The following is an 18,152-nucleotide window of genomic DNA, read 5'->3' as shown; positions in this document are numbered from 1 at the left end:
CCCCACCCTAAAATGTGTTGGCAGGCGACACCACAACCTGTGCAGGGCTGAATGGCTCATTCAAACTCGGAGCATGAGATCACGAATAAATGTTACTGCTCTTCATTCTTCACAATCAGTAAAGGCAGTAGATGGCTGCAAGGCGGGACTTTGCTGTCAAAGGTTTAGTTTATTTCTGGTTCTGCACTGTGGTGGTGGACGTAGTTTTGTCGTTGACCTTGTTCCATTCAATTAACACCACATATGAGATGTGAAACATCAGGAAATTCTACCAGAACTTTGAACAATGATCATTCAAAGTGCTACCAAGCACTTACAGTCTCATTATCAGTGACCATGGAAGCTTTGAGTGGCTTTGATAGCTAATAATTTAATTTTAAGTTAATTATTTTAAGATCACCAAGCAATTGGTGGTCTTAAATAATGAACAGGTTTAAATGTAGGTAATAAACAGCCTCACTTGGCTAGTATCATCATTAGTCAATGATAGCTTTTGTCAGCAAACAGGAAATGGATATTACTGTGATATTCTGGAGCCATTCCGGTAATTCTATGACTCCTGTGTGACTAAGGTCGTGCTTTCACCTGGCACCAGCAAGTGGTCAGCTCAAAGAACAGAGTGCAACCAAAGTATTGAGATCCAATCCCATCACTCAGACCACTCGAAGATGGTTGCAGCATTTCTTAGCAGCAACTGACATCCTCTCCATAAGGGCACAATAAACACGCTGCCTGATTTCCATCTCCTTCACTGTAATACAAATTATGTTTTTGGAAAGCCTTACCTGCTGAGATGAGCAGCAGATGTTTCAACTGATTGCCTCATTTAACTAGTAGTCACAATACATCAGACTCCCTTAAAAGTTGCGCAATTTGAAAAGATGTTGTGTGAGAAGAATAAACTTTGCAGAACGGCAAAGGCAAACTCTGATTCATATGTGTCTTTCTTGTATATTCAACAGTTTTTTTCCCCCCCTTAGCCAGGAGGGCAACTCTGTGTCTGACTCTCACATCTGACCTGCCAACATTTAGCAGACAGATGCACCACTTACACTAAATGCATGAAAGGCCACAACATTTTTACGATGATGCACGTGTCAAATTTGACAAACGGTGTAAACACCAGCCAATTCATATGCTATTTCTTTGTCCCCTGTGGAGAAAGTCACCCAAACTCCCTGGATAGAGTGTGCAGTTTTGTGAGTTGTTGAGTTGAGAGGAACTCTATAAACTCTGCAACAGATTCAGAATTATTTGGGCCTCGTTAATTCGGCAAATGTTATAGATTACCATAACTGTTTGTGTGTGTACTGTTGTCCCAGCATTTTGGTAACTACCGTTTTGGCCGACGGTTAAAAAACGACATTGCATTTGGTCTTCTGCTGAAACTGAAATGTTCTATGTGTTTCTTCGTATGCAGAATGGAGAGTGAGCTCTGATCACAAGTGGTCAAAGTGGCCAAACTGTTAGTGGGTCTGTCATTGTTGTGAAGTGTACTACTTGATATTTACGCTCGTGCAGAAGTCCTGACTTGAACCGTAACGTTCTCACACTTGTTAAGAGTTCTTGGAACAGCTTGTATGTAGATCATATTTCGTGTCTTGCCTGAGGCATTTTGAGCCTGTAAAAAAGCCAACAGATTGATTGACTGGCCATAAACTGAAATGGTTGCGCACTCGCCAGAGTATTTGACACCTGCACGCTCTCATGGGGAAACGTTCGGGGAAATAAGCTTTTTTTTAAAAAAGCATGTTGCGTTTTCATACATTCATACTTTGCTTTTCGCTGACTGATTGCTCTGGCCCGCAATCCGGAGAACAATTGATTTTTTCGAGATTTAAATACTTGATTAATGGCGCTATTTTTAAAACCACGTACGAACAATGTGCATTAAACAATCCGTCGAAATGGCAATTAGAAAATGCTAAAACGACACCGAACTCTCAGCGGAATTATTCCATTCAATTCTTGTCATTTCTGGCTAATTAAAAATGTAGCAGAGTTCAAACACCGGCCAGTTATTTTGGCTTCAGAAAGCGAGAGTCTGACTGCATTTCCAAAATCCAGACGAGCACTGTGGTGAGCTACGTTTAGTTTTTCCCTTGCCATCTCCACCATTCTCCACTCCATCACACTCTCTGTTCTCCCGCTGTGTGAAGTGTGAGTGACACTAGTGAGGGAGCCCTGTAACGCAAGGTCAGCACAAATGAGAACCAGGCTCACACTGACTCAGCTGGCTCCTTTCTCCTGTCATTTTTTTCTCCACTTGACGCCAAAGAAGAAAAAAAAGAAAATCACTATAAATAGAAAGTCAGAGGCCCAATGACTGTTTTTCCTCCACGAATGCTGTCGGTCGCATATGTGGTACAGCGCGGAAGGAAAGCAGAAATGCACTCAGTTTACGTTGCCTCAGTTTTGGTCAATTTACCTTTGGACCTTGGAGTGAGAGAATTCCGCATCTCTTTTAGTGCTTGAAACGAATGGAAAAGCAGTGGAATCACAGGGATCAGCTGAAAATCAAGAATAATGAAAGTCGATAAGTTTACCATATGACGGTTTCAGTGTCCAAACAGACCAAAAAGACACGCAACACAGAGCACACATCTCGCTAACAACAGGACAGTGGAGGACAGTGAGAAGCTTTTGCTTAGCCAGCGGAGATAACAACCGACAAACAGCATGGAACTGGATCTCGGCACCAGAGGTACTGCTGAGAGCCTTTGGATGTCAGTGCGTAGGGACGTATGTGTTCATGGTAATTTCCTGGGATGGGGGGAGACAAGCGAGGGGGAACAGATTCACTGGGGGCCCGACTGACCTTGGAGTCCAAGTCGTCTTAGCCAACTTCCACAGGTCCTGTTTGTAGTTCTGGGAATCTTTTCAAAGAGATTTATGGGTGAAAAGGACATTTTGAATAGATTTTTGAATTGAGTTAATCTTATCTTTCCATACATGGAAATCAAATGAAATGAAAAGGACGATCTCATGACTGTGAGCGCAGTCAGCAGAGTTCAAGTCGATACTCTTGATTTAAAAAAATGTCTTTGTGGCTTTGTGGGAAACATTTCTAAGACTACGCTGTTGATGTAATATTGTACGTCCATAAAGTAAGTGGACTGACACGAGACACATTTGTAAGAGAATGTGCACAAACTGGTGCATATTTGGGCTTTTTTGCTGCATTTCAGACGAGTTGGAGGGTTTAATTGTGTGTACAGATGTGGTCAGCCAAGCTTTTTTGTTAACTTTTTGGAAATTTCAACTTAAGAAGACGTAATTCTGATTCTACTTTTCCCCACAATGCAACCAGGCCCTGCCGCACCTCCACGGTTTAATGCAGGCCTTCTGATAAAAACTAAAATCTCACGCGCAAACTGGGTGTCATCCTTGTTTTTTTGTACTTTGGAAAGTCCCCGCCAAGTCACAGGGGACATGACAGGAACCAAATTTTTTCATCTGTCTTTTGTCAGAAGGAATTAAGTTTAGGTATTAAGAGGTGGATGATCCAGGCAAAATGAGTCACATCTTTTAGATGCTTTTCAGTCTCCTTCATACAGAGCACACACGAGAACGCCACATGTGTGCAACAGACACCACATTTGAGTCTTATTCTAACAACACTTTTTCATTAACTTGTCTTAATGGAAACTTTACTCTTTTCTCTGACAACGGCAACAGAGAGAGCTGTCCTTATTCCTGTTCTGTTTTTGTTTTAATCGGTTTTTTTTTTTCTCAGTTTCTCTCCCTGTGTGTGTGTGTGTGTGTGTGTGTGTGTGCACTGACCTACATTCTCGAGTACTGTATCTGGTGCAGTGCATCAATATTTGTCTCCAGTACACAGTGCACAATGCTTCATACTTAACAGCTGCGTGCATGTTTTCTGATTTAGTGGCCGTACATTAATGTGCATGTACTGATTCGTCATTAACTTCATCAGAGTCAGAAGAAAAGAGCACCTGGATGCTAACTACAGCGCGGGCCAAGTCTAATACGATGTTTACAGGCCCGATTCCCAGAGAGTGCAGCTGCAGATTATCCAGACTCACTGGAAAGAAAAGGGTCTTAAACAAAGTGAGCTGTTATGGAAAGTTTTTTTTTTTTTTTTTTTTTCTTCCAAGACTGACATTTGTGAAGATTTATCAGAGTACATAATAGTATTTCTCCATAGCCCTCTCCAAACTCTCAGGATGACTTTTCTGGCATTTACAATTAAACAAATTCCAAAAGTTGTCAGTGAGAAAGCGGTGCTTGAAGTTCTATATTTGTGTTCCGATGTGAAAGTGCAAACAGCGATAAATTCAACAGTTTGTCACTTGAAGTCTTCATCCACCATTAACAATGTCTGTGATGCAATTGTTTATGTGTTCCTAGAGACCAATCAGACTGAGACATGTCGCAAACACATCACCACCCGTGAAGCCATTGTATTCCTTTGGCACAGTGCGCCTGACTCGCACTCTTCTCCTGCGCCACGTGTCGTGTTTATAAGAAATAGTTTCAGCTTTTCAGCACACGTATCACTGCTTTTCCATTATTTACATATGATGGACAGTTGCGCATGCAGCCCTAATCCACCACACTGTTTTGTCCAAAAGGATTTTCCAAGGCAGTTTTAAAGCAAACGCCCCTGTAGCAACAAGTCTCCCTGTGATCGGGGCCTTGCACCAAATTCGAGAATTTACAGCGATATTCGATCTCAGTACGCTCAGAAGGAAGACGTCCAAGTTCCAATTGGTAAGAGAGTTGAGTTTTGAGCCTCATTCCCAACTTGTCCAACAGAAACTCTTTGGGGATGGTGGCCGATCTGAAGCACTTTCCCAAAGCGTTAGCATTCGTTGAGTTTGGAATGAGACCTTTTATCATATCAAAACTCAACAAATTTGGTTTAAAATCTTTAGTATTTACCTTAAACATGATATATTCATGAATGAAAATAAGAAACTATCAAATAGTAAGGATGAGAAACCTCCTTCGCTATCATTAATCAGTAGTTTAATGCTCACAAGCTGGCCAATTTGCTTCATCAGGTGCGGTTTGATCAGGTTTGATTGACAGGGCCCATTTAACATAAACCAATTATCCAACAACTGTCATCAGTTGCTGACTTAAATGTTGCTAAACTCTAAAAGTATCATATTTACACAGAGATCTCTTCAAAGAGTTAGAACATGATTGAGAACAGATTTTCAGCTTCTTGGATTTCCGGCCCACATGAGCAGATTAAAGGTGAAGGAGAAAGTGGATGTTGAAGTGAGTAAACTTGGTCCGTCATATGTCCTGGCCTGTATAAATGAGCCTTTTTTGTTGATAAGGGTTCAGCAAGTCTCCATCATCATGGTGGTTATTGCTTCAACACCAGATGAATACGATGTAAGGCGCTGCGTTGGGTCTTTTTAGGGGCCGCCGCTCTCTCACAGACTTACCCACAAACACACACATATCATAGTGTACCAACAAGGATTTCATATGTGGCTTACAACTTCCTCAGGGGATAGACGTGTGCTCCAGATAGATTTCTCCCAGATTTTGCAACTAAAGAACCTGCCAAGTGTGTGCCTGTAGGAGCTGGACCTGGGCCAACATCAGCTGGGGAGCTTGTTGTGGGCCATGTGTGTGTCACTGTGTAGTAGCCTCGAAGTAGGCTGTGTGTGTCTGTGTGTGCGTGTGTGTGTGTGTGTGTGTGTGTTCTCGTGATTTTGTGGAGTTGTGTGAGGTTAGTGAAGGAGTAGGCTGCAAAAGCAGTCTTGGGACAGCAGGCTGTAAACACAGCTGTGTGTTGAGGTGAGAGTGTAAGAGAGGGGAGCAAGCTTTTCTTTTTTTTTGGTTCTTTTACAGCCCCGACTATATGTTCTTAAATTAGTCAGAATATACTCTAAATACATGTGTAACTGATCCTCGGGTGATTTCAAATGTCACACCGTTCACTGTGTAAAGAACACAATCAAAATTCTAAATGTTTGTATTTCGAATGTGCCATTCATCATCACCTCTCATTCCGCAAGACGTGAGCGAACGGGGCTTCTGTCTCTTTCTCTTGCACCTTGTCAAAATCAATGTCCAGCTCTTTCTGTACATAACAATAACAGAGAAACAGTGCCGGCTGTGTGTGATGACCAAATGAGGCAGAAATCCACAGCAGCTATGCAAACATGTCTGTGTTCCACATGAAATAAACATTTTGCAATTATTCAGCTACATCAACATCATACGCCTTCATATGAGCTGGAAGATCTGAAACCCACTGTTGACGGGAGCTTGGCTCCATCTCAGGTTTTGTCATTCCCACTAGATGCAAACCTTTACTGTATCCTGTGAGAGGATAAATGCTTTTTCCCCCAGATTTACCAAATACACATTCTAGTTAGAAACACATTCAAGAGAGGGCTCTTCAGAATGGGAAAATCCGAATTTAGAGTAATAATACATGGAATATATAAGTAAATGTCTTATGTATTGTAGTTCTGATCGTTTGTATAAAGAGGCAACATTCATTTAAAAGTCAGTTTGTCATAAGGATAGTGAAATACCATTTATTTGTGTCTGAAACTGGTCAGTGAACTACATTGTCCAAAATGACCGTCACCTCGACAGGGAAAAGTATTAAAAAATGTGAAAAGCAAAAAGATTCTGGCCATATTGACAGCTGCATTTGCAGAGTTAGTCAGTTCTGTGAGCATCAAATACACCGGACCGGCTCTGCAAGGTTTCAGTTATAGGTTATGAGTGTTCAATGAGATCACCTCACTTACTGGACTGTTCAGTAGTCTTTCCAGTAATGTTCATCATAGTCTTATACTTGCTACATTTTATGAAAAACTGTGACTTTCTCAAGCTGAACAAAATTGTTTAAAATTCACATTTCACAAATCATATGTGTGATTCATGGCACAATTCAACTGGGTTGAATTCATTATTTATGAAAAAAAGTTTCAATTTTGATTATATTGTCTATTATATATTGTCTATTTTGCTATTGCTCTTGTTCTTGTAATATTCTGCTGCTGCGACAAGCAAATTTCCCCATCTGCGGGACATTTCTGATTCTGGATTTCTGATTCTGATTCTGATTCTGATGGTGATCCACCAGAAAGGGCATTTCTTCATCTCTCTATATCTGTGCCGAACCGTAGCAAACCAAACATAGAGAAAATTGCTAATATGATAATATATTGTAATAACCGATACTGCATGTAGTTTTAACTTCAGGGGAATATTTGCTGAAAGTCAGATGGTGACCTGGATGTAGGTCTCTGTCTCCCGACTGCTGTGATTCTGCCCAAAGCCAAGTCTGCCCCGCCCTTATAATAGTCTTCTCATAAATGACTGAGGTGAACTCCAGCTCTTCAAAGTTACCGCTCACAGTGCAGATAGCAGGAACATTGTTAAACTTTAATTGCTTTTCAGTTCTCCCCTCAAAGCCTTGGTTTAACTTCCCAAAAAAAGATGAAGTCTGACGGCAGTTTGTCAAAAGAGATCAGTAGGAATTTATTATTTGCTTTAAATACATGTACAGCTCTTTTTTATCCTGCCATCGCTCCGCTGATCAGTCACTGGCAGGCATCTGAAACTGAACTCCAAATGGACGTCCTCCAACGCCGAAATGTTTCTGAAAACAGCATCATTATGAGTCGAGAGAGAGTTGTGCTGAAGTTAGGCTCATGGCATGTGTAGCTTTTAGCTGCAGTGCCAGCTTTGCATCAGGCGTTTTGTAGGGTTATGTTGAACAAAGAACAGAGGTAGAAGCCATCTTTTTTCAAAACAAGAGGACATTCCAATCACTGTAATTACCTCCAAAAGATTAAAAACAGGCCAGAAGGATAAAAAAAAATCATGAAAAGACAGTTTAAAAGCCTTTTGCTACACGAGCAGATTGCTAAAACTGGATCTCAGTGAAGAGAGAAAGGAAAGAAGGTGCAGATGATGAGTTTAACACATGGAACCTGAAAACACCTCATCATGTTGGTGACAATCGTGAGTGAATCATAGCTATAAAATGCACAGAACAGAGAGTTAACATGGAAATAAATACTGCACCGGTTTCGAAATCCTTGTACATTCATCAAGGCTCATGCATTCAGGCTTTTTTGCTTCCCGTTCGTCTGGCTCACGTGCTACATTGCCACTTATGCCACCTTCCAACGAGAGTCCAAGCCTGTTCTTTGCACGCTACTTTTGTTGTGCTGAGATGAACAACTTCACAGTAAAATGCATTTAAGTTAGTGAGTGATGTAATTGACTTTTAGGAAGCACTTTCTTTCAAAGACACAGAGGTGATCAGCAAATTGAGTCGTCCCTGAATAACAAAGGGGATGTGCTGTTGTGCATAACTGCAAACCACAGCAGAGTGCTGAGCTGCTGGAGAAGCAGGCATTTAGATTTATCTATCACAGGTTTTCATCAGATTTCTGTTATGGATTTGGGATGATCTACAGTTTGACAAAAAAAAAGAAAAATCTTAGGGTAATTACACAGCGTAGTGTGAGCTGTGTTTGGTTTCCTACTGTCAAAATGTGGCAGCAAGTCCTCTTTTTATATAAATAATGCTAGAAACACAAAGGTCTCCCTCTCACTCACATCAGAAACTGTCACAAGAGTCTCTAAAAACCTAGGAGACAGTACATAGTGTAGCCTGCATACATACAAATATACATATATGCAAATACACAAAAACAATAAACTCTCCATGTGGAATAATGGCATTTCTGGATCTGAAATCATAATTTCATATAAAAATATATAAAAATAAAAGTAAAAACCAAAAGAAGTGTAATCTGAATCGGTGAGGAAAAACAATAATCTCCATTGCTCGTCCACTTTGTGATGCATTGGCAATTCAATGAATCAGTGTCCTTGTGAACACACAGTTTTTTCTGTCCATGGGAGTCTCACACACCCACACACACACACATACACACACACATACACACATCCAGAGGCCATTTTAAAAGCAGCCGCTAGATGAGTTTAATACTGGAGTGTAAAAATGTCCACAGACACAAAGAGAGGAACAGGATCCTTCGCTCTCTGGCCAGCCAGCGAGGTAACAAGAAAACTACACATCTATCTATCTACACACTAAGGGATCTCTGACTGCAGGGCATGGTAAGTGCACATTCCCATGAAGAGGGCGGTTTTCCCCTCTTAACCCCGTTCAGTTCATGGAGACCTGCGTCACTGTTCTGTTGACATTGAAGAGTGGGCTGGTCCTGTCAACCCAGGCACATGTTCCGTGTTTGTGTTTTCCTGTAACACTGCCGACCCACAGAAGTACTTCAAAGAATGCAAATATTCTACCATGAAAGGGATAATTATGTTTTTGTGGGTGTGTTTACTGTCCAAAATTCACATGGTCGGACACTTGAAACAAATGTCACAATCTGGACATTTCTTCATTAAACAATTTCTGAGAATGACAGTACAACTGATAACTCCACTCGCTGTCTTTTGTTCCATGAAAAAGGACAGCCAGAAGTATGCTCCATCATGCTTTGTTTATGTTGTCTGTCTTTAAGTTAGTCCTTAAATAATCTTTTAATTTTTCCTTCATATTCTCATCTCGTGATCAGGACTCTGATCCAGCGAGGGCTCCCTGGTGCTGATCATGGATGCTGAGGGCCCTTGGTTGACTCCAAAGGGTGAAACAGCTGGAGATCGAGCTGCCAGCGGCGACAGAGAAGGGGAGAAGCTGGGGGACATTGCTGCTGATGAAATGGACCCCTCATGACTGATAGGGGACCTGCGCAGTGACGCTAAGTGCGGGAATGTCCGTCCAATCACTGGAACCTTCGGGGGAACTGACATGGCCCCTGGATGGGCCACTGATGTGATGAGTGGTGGAGGGTCGATTCTAGGTTTGGGATCCATTTTGTGCTTGGGCTGGAAGGGTTGGCGAGGGTTCTGGCTCTGCTGGGCAGTCTCATCCTTCAGCCTGGCAATCTCTGTGAAGACATTAGCCAGAGGCTGGAACTGAGGGCACCAGTTGAGCAGGTAATCCCAGTTATAGCTTCCACGTAGCTCTTCGTCGCTGGCAACGATAGCTGTGAGGGAACCATCCACTGACGGTTTACCATCCTCAGGGAAGGCGTAATCCTTGGGGAGGGTAATGTTGAGACCACGACCTACTCCAAGGTACCCACCTCCCTCGTCCCTATAGACTGGGAGCTGGCCAGAGAGCAAGGTCCCACTGAGACTGCCTCCCAGTTTCTTTCCTTTGAACCATGTGCTGCCCTCCAAAGCTGCAGGCTCACAGGAGATATCAGAGAGCTGGTCAGCGTCCTGCTGGATTCCAGAGTCTGGTCCTCTGGCCGAGATGTGCTCCTGCATGGACGAAGTAATGGAGGCAACGCGGGGATACTCGTTTATCATCCTGATCTCATCATCCTCCGCTGCTTCAGCTGACCCTCTTCCACTGGAGTGAGAAGGATCCAGAGAGCCCCCTCTAGTATAGGGACCACCACCGGCACTCTGATCTCCAGCATAGCCTGGCAACGCCTGGTGGTAGATCCTCTCCCCTCCCTGCCCTGAGTTGCACTCATCCAATTTCTGTAGAGCTGTTCCTGAGGCAGCAGTTCTGTTCCCTGCATCCTGGCCTTTCTTCCTCCTGCGTGACTTGACAAGGAACACCACCACAGCCATGACCACAAGCAAAACAATAAAACCAAGTGATACAGCAATGATGCTAATCAGCAGGATGTTGACATCAGCGGCCAGGCCAAAGTTGGTGTTTGTGACATCGATAGAGACTTGGGCTGTGGTGGTGCGAGATGCCTCTAGAGGACTGTGGGCCTTCACATCCAGGGTCATCAGCCTGGCTTCCCGTTTGTTCCGGCCCGATCCGCTGCCGCTACTGCTGCCTGAACCGTCCAACTTCAGGAAGATCACCCCAGTGGTTTTGTTGACATCAAAAAATGGTGAGCTGGTGGGAAGAGAATACAGAACAATACCATCCACCCCTCCATCCTCATCATTAGCCTGGACCTGGCCAATGCTCTGGCCTTTCTTAGCTCCCTCTGGGACTTCAAAGGAGAAATCAGAGGATGTAAAGAGTGGGTCATACTCATCCTCTCCTGTGACAAACACCTGCACAGTTACGGTGGCTGAGTGGTTGCCTGAATCGACTGCCAGTGCCACAAAGTTGAAAGAGTTGATCTTCTCAAAGTCAAAGGGGATTCTGCTTCTGATCTCTCCCGAGTTCTGATCCAAATTGAAGCTGTCTTTTCCTGCACCAGACCTCTCCACCATGTAGTACTTCAGCTGGCCAAAAACTCCTGTGTCATGGTCTATGGCATGTAGGACAGTCACAGCTGAGTGTGCTGGTTGGTTTTCTCTGATACTGGCTGTCAGGACTTCCACAGGGAAGAATGGATGGTTGTCATTTACATCTTTGACTTCAACAATGACTGGAGCTAGTGCAAAGTGACCCTGTCCATCTGTCGCCTGGATGATGACAGTATGTGTGGACTGGTGCTCACGATCGAGTGCTTGCTGAAGTCGCAAGGCTCCAGTCCACTGGTCCATGGTGAATAAGTTCACCTCATCACCAGAGCTGATGGTATACTGGATCTCAGCATTGGGAGTTGAGTCTGGATCTGGTAAAAGACCACAGCAGAGTAGAATTAAGTATCTGGGGTACAAAGTAAGAAAGGAATCATGAAAAAGTGAGATAAAAATGGGAGATAACTGGACTTTGGCCCACCTGTAGCAGTCAGTCGTATGATCTCTGTCCCAGAGACAGCTCCCTCACTCAGTGACACAGTATATTCTGCTCTGCTGAACACCGGAGGGTTATCATTCACATCACCAATGGTAATCACCGCAGCAACACTAGAGCTCCTCTGGGGCACACCGCGGTCTGACACTACCACAGTTAGGTTGTAAAGCTGTTTGGTTTCAAAGTCAAGCCCCTCCGCCAACAGCAGAGTCCCAACTGTCTGAAAGCCCCGTCCTTCAAGGAACCGCACACTGCTTTCGATCTGGAATGCATTTCCTTCATTCCCATTGGCAATTGCAAAGTCAAAGCCGCAGTTTTCTCGGGAAAGGTCACTGTCAAAGGCCTCAAAAGTCAGAACCGTTGAGCCTGGGATGGTATCCTCAGAAACCGTGGCCCTGCAGACAGAAGGACGATTACATATGAGAACAGCTGAGGTAACACCATAATCCTCCCAGAATCGAATGAATGTAGACTGACCTGTACTCTGATTGGTGAAACACAGGCGCGTTGTCATTGACGTCAGAGATTTGGACCTGGACAGTGGTGAGGGAGGCGAGTGACGGCGAACCTCCATCACGTGCTTCGATAACAATACTGACTGACGGGCGTTCAGGGTCAAACTCAGCTCTGTGATTGATGAACAGGGTTCCTGGATAAGGAAGACAATGATAGGGAGTTACTTTCCAAATGTTATCAGTTGAATATGATTGTCTTTTGAAACTTGAGCTAAACTATATCAGGAAGCAAGCCAAGGTTGTTCACCATTATTGGGGTCAATGTAGAAGCCCTCCTGTGTTGATGACATCACTCGGTAGGTGATCTTTCCGTTCTCTCCTGAGTCCCTGTCAGTTGCTGTTACTGTGACAACTGCACTTCCTGGTGGCGTGTGCTCAGACAGAGTTACCTGGGGTGCAGAGATATAAATAACAACATTTGAACATCAGGGCAAAACATAGAAATAAGCCAACAACAGACTGCAGAAATAGTGTATACAGTATTCCCAAAATCAGGAAGTCATCGAGCACTAAACTCACAGAGGAGAAAATTGCATTTTATACTGTAGTTCCTGTTTTTCTTCAGCTTGTGCTAACGTTGAGGTCATTTCCTGAGACAGAGAAGAAAATATTGTACATGCTCATCTCTGCAACCATACCCCAGTTAATATTAGGCAGTTAACTTTTATCACCCACACTGTGTACATGTTGGAAATGCACATGTGTGTTTTTTACAGTGTGTGCAGAGTGCAATTTTCTCCTCCTACGATGAAGACGTCTGCTGGCGAGACACTGTTCCTGTAGTTATTCAATTCCTCATCAAATTTTATTAACACACATTTAATTACGAAAAATGAATATAATGAATGCACCTAGAAAAAAAGCGGACCAGCTTGAATTATAAGCCATCCTACCTGATAGAGATCGTGGGTGAATGCAGGTGCATTGTCATTAATATCTTCCACCAGTATCGTTATGTTAGCCTCAGTTTGGTGCTGGGTGTCCGTGGCTCTGACAGTCAGGGTGTACCACGTCTTCTCCTCAAAGTCCAGAGGGGCGGTGAGTGAAACACCTCCGCTGTAGCGGTGAATCCCAAACTTGCCTAAGGCTGTCGGGTCCAGATGCAAAGAGTAGGCGAGGGCAGGACTGGAGTCGACATCATTACCCGTCACAAGAGTGATCTCTGTGCCGATCAACATGTCTGATTGAAAGAGAAAAACATTGAACATAAAACTGTTAGTCTTTTTATATTGCTGCATATAAATAATAAAGTACAAAACACAACTCTGAATGAAATTATGTACTTACTCTCTGGGATGCGGATTTCCTTGGGCAAGGGAATTGTCGGGCTGTTGTCGTTCTGGTCAACAATGATCACTGTGAGTGTGGCGGAACCAGCCAATCGTGGACTTCCTCTATCAGTCGCTGTGACTACCAACCTGTGGGGTTTTATTTAATTGAAGAGAAAATTAAAAAGGAACATAAAATGTTTTTTTTTTTACCATTCTTATATTGTCACAAAAGCTAAATGTTTTGAAAATGTTAGAGTGAACAGCAGGTGATTTACAGAGTTGGCAGACAGATATCACTTTGCACTGGTGCTTCTATCCTCAGCAGACTATGTAAACCTCCTCAAAAAGCTATTTAAATACAAGCCAGCAGAGTGAATATGATTCATGATGTGCTACATCTAATTTTGTCCTTTTATATGTGTTTGCCTGTTTGAGAATAAATGTTTTGTTCTTTTCTGTACAAGCTGTACAGGTAAAATAAATGTGCACACAGAACTGTTTCTTGCTGAGTTTTCAGATCTGTTCTCACTTGGTCTGGGTAAAGATCTCACGGTCCATGATGGCCGATGTGGTGATGCTTCCTGTCACCGGATCAATCTTGAACAGGCCGCTCATGCCTGATGACTGGATGGAGTAGGTCACCTGACCATTTTGGCCCTGATCCACATCCTCAGCCATCACCTGGGAAAAGGTGGAAGTGGAAGAAGAAAAATGGCGAATAATGATCTTTACCGTTCACAAAACTCCAGTAGACCAAATGTCAGTATGATTTTGTATTATTTACTGTGCGTTTTTTTATATATGGAGTTACCTGAATGATTGGTGTTTCATATCCCTGTGCTTCTCTCATGTAGGCAACATAATTCTGCAGCTGGAAGCGAGGAAGGTTGTCATTGACATCCTGCAGGATCAGGTTGATAGCCATGAAAGATGTGGAGGACACAGTTTCTGCCTTCACAACTAGACGAAGTCTTGGGGTGTCTTCAAAGTCAAGCCCCCTCGAGCTCTGCACCCTGATTTCACCTGGAAAATGAGGGTAAGGGAATTATAGCAGATTAGACTTTGCACTGGCTGACTTTTTATAACCGCACCACACTAACAATCTGTTAGTTATCAGCTGTCAAAAACAACAGCGTTTTATTGCCGCTTTCACCTGATGAGGAGCTGATGGTGAAGGCCTGCTTTCTGTTCCCACTGAAGAGGCTGTAGCTGATACCTCTTCGTGTGCCATCTGGGTGCTGAGCCTGCGCCTGAGCCACAGCTGTGCCTGAATTTTTTAAGTAGACAAGAGAAAATATATATACTTAAATGTGACAGCAGAGAGCGGGACATATTGACTAAGATGATAATTCCAATCCTTGAAAAAATACTGTATCAGTGTCGCACCTTTCAAGGCGTTCTCTTGTATGCTGACATCTCTGGCGTTTCTAGAGAAGCGAATGCCGCTGTATTCCACCTCCTTCACGTAAATCACCACCACGCCCTGTGCGGACTGAGCTGGCGTGCCCTGGTCCATGGCCTCCACTATCAGGGTCCTCTGAGCCTGGGACAGTTCCCCCAGAGGCTCGGTTGCCTGGATCTCCCCAGTCAGGGAGTTGATGCTGAAGCCCTTCACTGGAGTGGCGAAACGATAAAACACAGAACCATTGGCTCCAAAGTCCTTGTCCTCAGCCTTCATAGTGGCTAGAACCCGCTGGGAACGCCTACTGGACACTTCAATGACGAGTGGATCCTGGATGAAGAAGGGAGTGTTGTCGTTGACGTCTAGGATGGTGACAGTCACCTAGAAGGAATATAAAAGTAAGACAAATATAAAAAAAACCAAAACAAAACATAAAAGTCAGACAACTGTACACTTGAAATCTAGCCCTTCATTTACCTGGGCAGAGGTGTTCCTAGGGGCAGCAGGTGAAAGGTCAACAGCAAACACCTGGAAGCTGTATGATGCCCATTTTTCCCGGTCCAGAGGGGCTGATGTTGTGATAACACCAGTGCTCTCGTCCACTGTAAATGCTCCGTGTGCCTCTCGGCTAAGGAAATAAAGAACCTTCCCATTAAGGTCATCGTCAGCATCTACGGCTGACACCTGTAAATAGATAAACACATTTTAATGATTGACACATGAAATCTTTTATTTATATATTAACAAAGCATGTATTATGAGTTCCGTTTCCGCTTACCTCTAGAACTTTGTACCCCTCTGCAGCGTCCTCTGACACCTCAACAGTGTAGCTACTTTTGCTGAAGACAGGGCTGTTGTCATTGACATCCAGCACTTTGATTTCCACTGTGACAGTGGTGCTGAGAGCAGGGCTGCCTCGGTCTGTAGCCACGATCTCCAGAGTATATTCAGCCTTTGTCTCTCTATCGAGACCACGTGAGGTGGAGAGGGCCCCTGTGCTGGTGTGGAGGTGGAAATCTCGATCAGGGTCCCCAGCTGAATTGGAATAAAAGAAAAAATTGTCAAGAATTTCTGTGGATTGAGTGTTAAAAGTAGACAAGGGAGTGAAACAGTGCCAATTCTGCACTTAAGACACATTTTGTATGTGCTCTATATGGAATGAGCTGTAATTGAAATAATACAGAAGAATGTCAAGAACGGGCCTGTATGCAGCTCTGATCTTTCATATAGAGCTCTGTCAAAAGCAATACACTGGTCCGAATGCTGGATCTATCCATTCCTGACTTGGGAAGACCAAAAGTACTCCTGCACAACTTTACATACCACCAAAAATGACGACGTTTATTTGCTTTCATCACATACATACGCATTGAGTGCACATTGTAATAATCTGTCAACAATCTGTAAAACTTAACCACTTTAAGCCTGAAAAACACCAGAAATGAAAAAAATTCATTGTCTCTCCCAAGATATTTTTGTTCTCACATCCGACACGCCCTGCAACAGCAATTACAGCAATTGTGGTGAGCCAAATCGCTCTGTAAACTCATTCTAATGAAACACAACACTGTTTCCCACCAATGATCCTGTACTCCAGCTCTCCACCAGGGCCAGTATCAGGGTCTGTGGCCTTGAGAAAGAAGAGCTCTACGGGCGCCTGGTTCTCCGGCACCTCCAGCCCGTACCACGGCTTTGCAAAGACCGGAGCGTTGTCGTTCACATCCTGCACCTCCACACGGACCACGGCCTTGGCAAAGTTAGGAGGCAGCCCTCTATCCCTGGCATACACTGATAAGAGATGAAAATCGTGATGCGGATGAGATCCCACGCAAAGATTTGTGGCTATATGTGGAAATAGCTGAGCTTGGACAGTGGACGGTACCAGTGAGTGTGTAGTGGTCCTGTAGCTCAGCGTCCAGTTCCTTGGTGGTGGTGATGACTCCCGTCACAGGGTTGATGATGAAGCCTTCCTCTGTCACACCTCCATACGTCACTTGGCCATTAGAGCCTGCATTGAAACAGAAAACAGACATAAGAAAAAACAAATGGCTGCGCACACTATGAAACAAGCAATAAAGAAAACAGGCTACATTCAGTGACATAAAGCAGTGATATTAATGAATCCAAAGCTGCATAAATCCGCTGGCAAGCCCTAATGAAAGCTCCAGAAACATTATGCTCTGGACGATTGACTGTGACCACACGTTTTCATTAGCATGAGCTTGTGGTTTGGTTTAATGTGATTTGGTTTCTCCAAACAATTTAAATGTCTCTATTGTTTAGTTCTCTGGCCATTCATTTTTTGAGGCACTGTACTGTAAACCAGCTGTACACATGAACTCATTCTGCCTTTATTGAATTTTAATAACTTTCTTTATTTTATGTTTTGTACTACATCCATACGTCACGACGAGAAAAAAATACGTTCCTGTGAAGGTTCATATGATATTACTTTAATATTTTGTAAAAATGATCAAGCAGAGTTACTCTACTTATTGTAATTGTTGAAATTACACATTTAAACAAACCTTGGTCCCGGTCAGTGGCAGTAACTGTCAACACAGTTGTGCCCGGTCCTCGGTTTTCCATCACCTGGGCCTCAAACTCGGCTCGCTGGAACACCGGTGCTTCATCGTTCACATCGATAACCTGCACGGACAGCACCTGAGAGGTGGACAGCTGAGGTATCCCATGATCCTCTGCTAAAATGGTCAGATTGAAGACTTCCTGCTCCTCCCGGTCTAAGGCTTTAAGGATGGAGAGAGAGCCTACAAAAGAGACAACGAAGAAGTCAGCGAGCAGTGGGTGAGGAACTTTCCAAAACTTTCCAGATTACTTCACTTAAAACCTCTATTCTTAATTCGTTTTTTTTGTTTTGTTTTTTTTGGACTTGAAGTGTGTGTGTGTGTGTGTGTTTTATGAACATGTAATCTTGTGTACCTTCGAGAGGCAGTATTTGTATGCCTAGAGGGCCAGTAAAAACAAAAAACCCTTTGCTTTATGAGAGTTTCCACAGTAAGTGAAAGACCATGGTTACTTCACACCAGCTATTCTGTTCTGGCTCTCAAAAGTGAATCAGTGGTGTGCAGCGCTGGTGGAAGAGGCACTCTGATCTTTTACTTCAGCAAATGTAAAAATACAACAGACAAAAAATAGTCCTGTCCTGCATTCAAAATGTAACTCATTGTCAGTAATAGTGCAGAAGAATTACTAGTAAGTAAGTACTCATTATGCTGAATGGCTTTTAGCATTGT

The 18,152-nt window shown here is 43.4% G+C and overlaps 1 protein-coding gene across 1 annotated transcript in view; it reads right to left on the bottom strand.

The window, feature by feature from the left end:
• Positions 1 to 7,460: 7,460 nt before the first annotated feature.
• dchs1b (dachsous cadherin-related 1b) overlaps positions 7,461 to 18,152 on the bottom strand; it is a 91,172-nt gene continuing 80,480 nt past the window's right edge. The window contains exons 15-29 of the mRNA XM_030438057.1: positions 17,427 to 17,666; positions 16,781 to 16,906; positions 16,477 to 16,686; positions 15,677 to 15,933; positions 15,376 to 15,582; positions 14,883 to 15,279; positions 14,650 to 14,763; positions 14,308 to 14,519; positions 14,026 to 14,177; positions 13,513 to 13,643; positions 13,119 to 13,405; positions 12,473 to 12,614; positions 12,188 to 12,359; positions 11,696 to 12,105; positions 7,461 to 11,588 (exon numbers count right to left, since the gene is read on the bottom strand). Of these exons, the coding sequence (XP_030293917.1) occupies positions 9,544 to 11,588; positions 11,696 to 12,105; positions 12,188 to 12,359; positions 12,473 to 12,614; positions 13,119 to 13,405; positions 13,513 to 13,643; positions 14,026 to 14,177; positions 14,308 to 14,519; positions 14,650 to 14,763; positions 14,883 to 15,279; positions 15,376 to 15,582; positions 15,677 to 15,933; positions 16,477 to 16,686; positions 16,781 to 16,906; positions 17,427 to 17,666 (5,102 nt within the window). The 3' untranslated portion in view covers positions 7,461 to 9,543. The remainder of the gene's footprint in view (positions 11,589 to 11,695; positions 12,106 to 12,187; positions 12,360 to 12,472; positions 12,615 to 13,118; positions 13,406 to 13,512; positions 13,644 to 14,025; positions 14,178 to 14,307; positions 14,520 to 14,649; positions 14,764 to 14,882; positions 15,280 to 15,375; positions 15,583 to 15,676; positions 15,934 to 16,476; positions 16,687 to 16,780; positions 16,907 to 17,426; positions 17,667 to 18,152) is intronic.

This window comes from Sparus aurata, chromosome 13, assembly GCF_900880675.1.
Source record: "Sparus aurata chromosome 13, fSpaAur1.1, whole genome shotgun sequence".
Taxonomy (NCBI): domain Eukaryota; kingdom Metazoa; phylum Chordata; class Actinopteri; order Spariformes; family Sparidae; genus Sparus; species Sparus aurata.
This window is presented reverse-complemented; position numbering and strand designations above follow the sequence as displayed.